Below are 7185 nucleotides of genomic sequence, written 5' to 3'. Positions count from 1 at the left end.
TATATCATTTAGTTAAAAAACTTTTTGCCCAAAAGGAAAAACTTTTGGAATAGATTCAAATCCTAATAAAGCTTCCTTCTGAGGTCAGAAATAGACCCATATTTTCATATTTTAAATTATGTTTTTACTTTGAGTAAATCTTCTTCTTTTTTTTTTTTTTGGGCCAACGGCTCAGGCTAGTAGTCCACCATCATGGTGACATGAGTATGATGTCATCAAATCATTGGTCCAAAGAGGAAGAAGTGGACCCATTTCCAATTTCCCCCACGCCCCCTTTAGATTCCCAACCAACCCCAGCCTTCCTGGCTTCCCGCATCCCCAAAGTCGTTATAAAATACACACACTCTCACACTAAAATTATACGGGAACACCACGGCCATCTTTTCTTGTTCGGCGTGTCCATATATATATATATAGACAAGAAGAGCAAGAGTTGGAAAATCAAGCACAAGCAAATATTACATGAGAGCTTTGTCTAGACAATTTCTAGTGAATTTGCATCCAACAAGAATTGCAAATACAAGAAACAACAAAGGAGTTTACAGTTTTATCAGAGGGATAACCATGTCTACGTCGTCAGATCAAAGTTCTGGTTTTGATAGTCCAAGACTTGTTGTCAAGAAAGTCTTGGCTAAGCCACAGAGTGAAGGGGATGGTGCTGTTGTTAGAAGGAGCATTGGCAGGTAATTTCTTATTTTTTTTTGTGGGTTTTTTTTGGTTTGTTTAATGAAATTATGTTGTAGTAATACGTAGGCATTGCATCCGGGAACGTGGTTTCGTAAATTCTTGCATTCTTGTTTTCTGAAATTCATCTGATTTTGAGCATTTTTGGTACATTTGGTGACATGGGTTCTGATTATCTCTGAATTTTGTTTGGTTGAATGGATGGACAGGTCTGAACTGAAGTATATTGATCCTTTCCTCATGTTGGATGAATTCGCAGGTACAATTTGCTAAAATCCTAGTGTTCTTGATTATGGTGTTTCTGAAATAAAACTCTGCATATGGTTTTCTTCATGATTCTTTGGATAGAACTTTTACAGAATTCTTGAATTTGTGCTGAATTTGGTAACGCATTCTATATTTTTTGATGTATGATGCGTTTCACAATGTTTTATCTGTTTCAGAGCTGTTTAATTTTGCCCGAAAGCAAAATGTTGCTTAATTTTGTCTTTGATTGTTGATTCAATGTGTTCTTGCAGTTTCACCCCCTGCTGGATTCCCGGATCACCCGCACAGAGGTTCATGACACACACATTTTACTCTGTTTCAATCAAATTACCTGATTCTGTTTTCCATTCGTTGGATTTGATCAGTTATCTTACTTTCTGCTCCCTGATATTGTGCAGGTTTTGAGACTGTTACATACATGTTGCAGGTAAAGAGACCGACTTTTTGTAACTGAAAATTCTGTCCTAGATTACCAAAATTTATGTATGACCGGAAATTTGGACTTGTTTTCTTTAGGGAGCTTTTACACACCAAGATTTTGCTGGTCACACGGGCACAATCCGCACCGGTGATGTGCAGGTAAATTTTCATACCTTCCTTACAACTTTTTCACTGAAGTATTGTACTGCTAATTTAAGAACTAATGAAAAAACTCAGTAGTAAGCAATTCCTATGTGGGGTTTTGTGCAGTGGATGACTGCAGGAAGAGGCATAATTCATTCGGAAATGCCTGCAGCAGGAGGTACACAGACAGGTCTGCAGCTTTGGATCAATCTTGCTTCCAAGGACAAAATGTAAGTTACCAGGCATGTCCATTTTCTAGTCCATTTTGACCTGATTCCAGACACATGTACTGCACAGAATATATGTAGATTACCTTTCTGATTAAGACATCGAATTTTAGCATTTAGCAGGCTATTTGTGGATTGTGACATTACTCCATTAATTTTAGAAAGTCATGTTTATACACGGTGTTCTAGAAGGCTACTTTCTGCGAATTGGTGTTGATCAATAAGCCCTTCTATTTGATCCACTAAGGTTCAGATAAGTGCCTAATGATTTCAGAATCTTTTTTAGTAAGGATGGTACTGGTGCCTAATGCACTGTCAACAGTAGTACATCATTAGTCCGTAAATATTGACTTATTGCTACTTTCCTCTAATAAAATCGCCCTCCGTACTCATTGCAGGATTGAGCCAAGGTATCAAGAATTGCTGGATGAGGACATTCCAAGGGCAGAGGAAGATGGAGTTGAAGTTAAAGTACTAGCAGGAGAATCAATGGGAGTCCATTCTCCGGTTTATACGCGAACCCCAACAATGTACTTGGATTTCACTCTGAAACCAAGAGCTCAATATCATCAAAGCATCCCAGAATCCTGGAATGCTTTTGTGTACACAATTGATGGAGAAGGGGTGTTTGGAATACCGAATTCATCACCTGTTGCTGCTCACCATGCTTTGCTTTTGGGTCCTGGAGAAGGCCTCAGTGTATGGAACAGGTCTTCCAGGCCACTGAGATTTGTTCTAATAGGAGGGCAGCCACTGAATGAACCAGTAGTTCAATATGGTCCTTTTGTCATGAATACACAGGCTGAAATTGATCAAACTGTAGAGGATTATCATTATGCCAAGAATGGCTTTGAAATGGCAAGGCACTGGAGGTCAAACTAAGTGGGGCAAATCTTCAAAGGCATCAGAAAGTATATTACAAACTATAACAAAAATTGAGAAGAAATAAAAGGTTACAGTCATTATCTGTCGATGTCTGTCTTTGTCTCCACCAGTACACAGCAATCATGGAAACTGAAAAGAAAGATATTTTTAGTCTTGTGAGGAAAAGGTTCTAGAAACCTTGAAATGAAGGTGTAGATAAAGCAGCAGCTTATGTAGGTGGATTTTTCATTTGGGATTGTTTCCTATTTCTAAAGCAGCTCTTTTACTTGTAATAATAGGTCATGATTTAAAAAGTTTCCCATTGCCATCATTGTTATTAAAGAATTCTTCCTTTTACTTGAGATCAAGAATATGTTTTATGAATAACAGGATGTGACTTTTAATGAGACAAGTCCTCTTGCCATGTGCACAAGTTCAATTCAGTACCATAATGTTACTGGTTTGATTATCTCATGTTATATGGTTTCCAAATTTAAATGTTAAATCAATCCACAAAAGTCAATCATCTCAAAGTCTAAGCGTTAAATCAACTCAAAACTATAAAACTGTCGATAAAAAACAGACAAATCATCATATCATGTGATCGATGAATTTCAGAAAAAAAGGACAAACATTTCAATTATGGTCCACAAGTTTAAGTATTGGTTCAACCCACAACTATGGAGTTGTTGGTTTAAAAACAAACAAGGCATTGTACAAGTCAATAATCTCATATCATATGATCCATGAATGTAATCGAAAGGACAAATAGGAGTTCACCATGTTTATTTTTTTTTCAATAAAAAGAAATTAGGAAAAAACAAAGTATTAATTAATTCACACTAATAACTTCTAGTAGGAGTAAATTTAGGTGGTGGATATGATGGTGGGGTTTGGTTTACTTGTGAGTTGATTTCTCCATCAAAAGCAGGTGACCTTCCACCTAGAATGCTATTGCCGGAACCACTTGGTGGCAGATATTGATTTGGCAATCAATGAGGATCTTTGGGTAATTGGATAATTGGCTACATGTTCCTTAACGTGGTCACTTATTCCATGATCTTTTTTTCACATCATCATCTTCATTATCTTCATCACAAGAAGAGTGATAAGAACTTACCTCATCTTCTCTAACAGCCATTAGTGCCATTTGGGCCAACTCTTCTTTTTCTCTTTTTGAATTGCATTCATCCCATGTAATTTTGCAATCTCCTCTTGAACATCTCTTGTTGAAGATCTTCTTGAAACTTTTAATGTGAGGAGTTATATCATTGTCCACTTCCATGATTTCCTTACCCATGAAGGATGGGTTATCCCCCACTTGAGATGCTTTAAAAGCTATGCCTCTCTTATACATTCTTGCATTTTCTTCCTCTTGCACTTTGAATTTCAGCTTTAATTCATAAGAGGTTAGGGAATTCACAAGAGATTCAATGGACATAGAATTTAAATCCTTTGCCTCTTCTATAGCATTTATTTTGTTTTCCCATTCTTTTGGCAAGGCATTCAAAATTTTTCTATTTTTCTCACCCAAAGAATATTCTTTTCCAAGCAATTTAAGATCTTGAATAATGTCACAAAATCTACTACACATCTTATCAACATTTTCAAGAGGATGCATTTTGAAAAATTCATATTGAGAAACAAGCAAAGATTTCTTTTGTTCTTTAATATCTTGGTTACCTTCATGAAATACACACAATTTATCCCAAATATCTTTAGCTGATTTACAACCTTTAATCCTACTAGATTCATTTACATCTAATGCATTGTACAATATACACATGGCCTTGGCATTCAAAGAAAGGTATCTCTTGTCTTTTTCATTCAATTCTTGTCTAGTCTTTAATCTACTCAAATTAGTGGTAGAGTCAACTATTCTAGCTTCATAAGGACCATCTTCTACCACATACCATAATTCAATATAAACGGATTGTAAGAAAATCATCATTCTTTGTTTCCACATGCTAAAATGAGAACCATTAAACATAGGTGGTCTATCAATAGATTGCCCTTCTAAAAAGGAAACTTTTATGGTTGCCATGATCTTTACTCTAAGCGGTTAAACTTAATCTCAAGGAGACCAAGCTCTGATACCAATTGTAAAGTCCCGGTGCAACCCAATGAGTACAAACAAATTCACAATGATGCACAAAGATATATCAAATTTAAGCACAATAAAGAAAACTTAATTAAAGAGAAAAGATAAGAAATGCAAACCAAATATCAAACCAATAGCCTCTTCAATTGATGGCGATGCTAACCAAGATGTACAAGTGAAGGCTCACTCCTTCCTCACCCCAAACACTCTTTGGTTGAGCCAAGGAGTTTTACAACAATTCTAGTTAACCCTCAACAACCTACACTTGAAAGATCACTCACTCAATTAAGAACTATTTTATACAAATGAGGCAACCTTCACCAAGGTTTTACCACTCCAAGTGATAGGTTCACCTTCACCAAGGTTTTACTCCTCCTAGAGAATAACCTTCACTTGAGCAACCTCACAACCCAACTTTCCCAACCCCTTATACAACCAACAAAGAATCTTTCTACTCAAAAATCTCACTTGTAAGCTTGTATTTTGTGTTGGCAAAAGTCTTGTGTCTTCTTGTGCTTTGGGGTGTTTATAGAAGGTGAGAAATGGCTCCAAAAGGCTCTCCAACGGTCAAATATTAAATGCGGTCAAAACTAGCCGTTGGCCTGTCGGACGTCCGAACCCTGCGTCCAAACCACCTGTCGGACGTCCGAACCCTGCGTCCGAACGTCGTCAGAGAGTCATCAAATCTTTGCGAAATTTCTCGGACGTCCGATGCGATCGATGTGCATCCGAGGCGTGCGTCCGATCCTTCCGGACGTCCGATAGCTTCCTTTCGGACGTCCGACATGAGTGCCTGTTTTTGCTTCTTCTTTTGTGCCACAAGAATCTGTTCTAACAAATTGCTCACATAAAAACATTAGCCCAAATCTACATTTTGGTTTGTTAATCATCAAAACCAAGGATTGATCGACCAAGGTCAACAATTGGAACCAAAGTGTAATCCGAAAAGAATAAAAATACATGTAAAAAGGAAGAATAAAAATAGAATTTACTCCTAAATAGAAAATCCAAATCCTCTATTTATAGGAACACAAGAGTATAGATACAAGTACCATACATTATTACAAAGTACATGAATTTAGAAGTTACATGAAAGAACTAGTAAATTCCAAGAGATACATGAATCTAAAAGGGAATGAATCCGAGAGGTACATGGATCTAAGAATGAATCTAAAAGGGTATGAATGTATTAATGAAGCTTAGGAAAAATGCACAAATATGTTATAATCAATATGCTTGTTCACATTATACACTTGTATCTAATTTGAATGTCTAACTTCTCTTGCTATTTCTTCCATAAGAATATTAATTCTATTTAAACGAAGACTTTAAACTAGAAATATTCGTTTGTACATTTTATACACCAAAAAATGATGGTCATATGTTGTAAAATCTTTTTTGAGTTCACTGGGCTAATGTAGCAAAGTAAGTTCCTCATTTTCTCTAAAAGCGAAATATGTTTTCAACTTTCTCTTAATATCTACATTCAAATATCTACAATTGAGTTAATTAAGATACTCGATAATTACTAATATGAAACAAAATAAAAGTTAAAGCTTTACTTCAATAAACGAGTTGAGATATATACAAATCATGTATCAACTATCAAGCTTTATTCTAAGCGCAAAGGGTAAAGAACATATTGATGGATAGAATACGAGTAAAAATTGCAGTTTTAGGCCTATGCATGCTTGGCTAGTCTTACTATAGCCTAGTATGTTTCACTTTAGATAATATTTTCTTCCTTAAGAATTGCATACTTCTCATTTAGATCTTCAATTCTTAATTTTTCTTGACATATTTGATCCCTCTTATTTCTAACATTATACTCTTGAAAAGCATGTTGGATGCTGGAGGAGTGGACTTGAAGTGCAAATTTCATAAAGATAAGAGATCGAATTTAAAAATTTAAAAGGTAAAGGACTAAAGTTAAATTATTTATACCTTAAAGAATCATGTATGGTAAAGATGAAATATGGGGAACTAATAATGAAATTATTTTGTCATAGGAGGAACCAAGACTTGTTCTTCCTACATTTTCTTTGATTTGTACTTTGCCCCATATGTGGTAGACAAATCACATCATAGTTTTCTGCCTTTAGAGAATTTGAAATGTATCACAATGTGGCTTCTTATATAATGAGAATTTTAGTGTATCAAATGCTCTTGAAAGAATTGTAATATACGAAATAGTTATGTTCGAATTTCTATTTTTTTGAAGTTTTTTCTTGAAAAATGTATTATAGCAATTTAATGTATGCATCAAAAAAGTAATTGAAAAATGTATTTGCGAAAAACATAAAAGTCACTGGATTGTCTTCCATTTCATTTTATTTACACCTTATTTACACACACTGATTTGCTTGCATCATCAACATATTTTTCAATCACCTTTTTATCTCACATACATCATATCCAAAAAAAATGCTACAATACTTTTTCACAAAATTATTTCAAATAATTTACAATCCAAACCCA

At 35.2% G+C, this 7185-nt stretch overlaps 1 protein-coding gene across 1 annotated transcript; it reads left to right on the top strand.

Moving 5' to 3' along the window:
* Nucleotides 1-340: 340 nt before the first annotated feature.
* On the top strand, nt 341-3018 carry LOC113734720 (pirin-like protein). The gene is made up of 7 exons (XM_027261377.2): nt 341-683; nt 894-943; nt 1203-1241; nt 1350-1378; nt 1468-1530; nt 1642-1745; nt 2141-3018. Exons 1-7 carry the CDS (start codon nt 463-465, stop codon nt 2622-2624), a joined length of 990 nt encoding a protein of 329 aa, XP_027117178.2. The 5' UTR covers nt 341-462; the 3' UTR covers nt 2625-3018.
* Nucleotides 3019-7185: the final 4167 nt, after the last annotated feature.

The sequence above is a fragment of the Coffea arabica genome, chromosome 3e (genome assembly GCF_036785885.1).
Source record: "Coffea arabica cultivar ET-39 chromosome 3e, Coffea Arabica ET-39 HiFi, whole genome shotgun sequence".
Lineage (NCBI taxonomy): Eukaryota > Viridiplantae > Streptophyta > Magnoliopsida > Gentianales > Rubiaceae > Coffea > Coffea arabica.
This window is presented reverse-complemented; position numbering and strand designations above follow the sequence as displayed.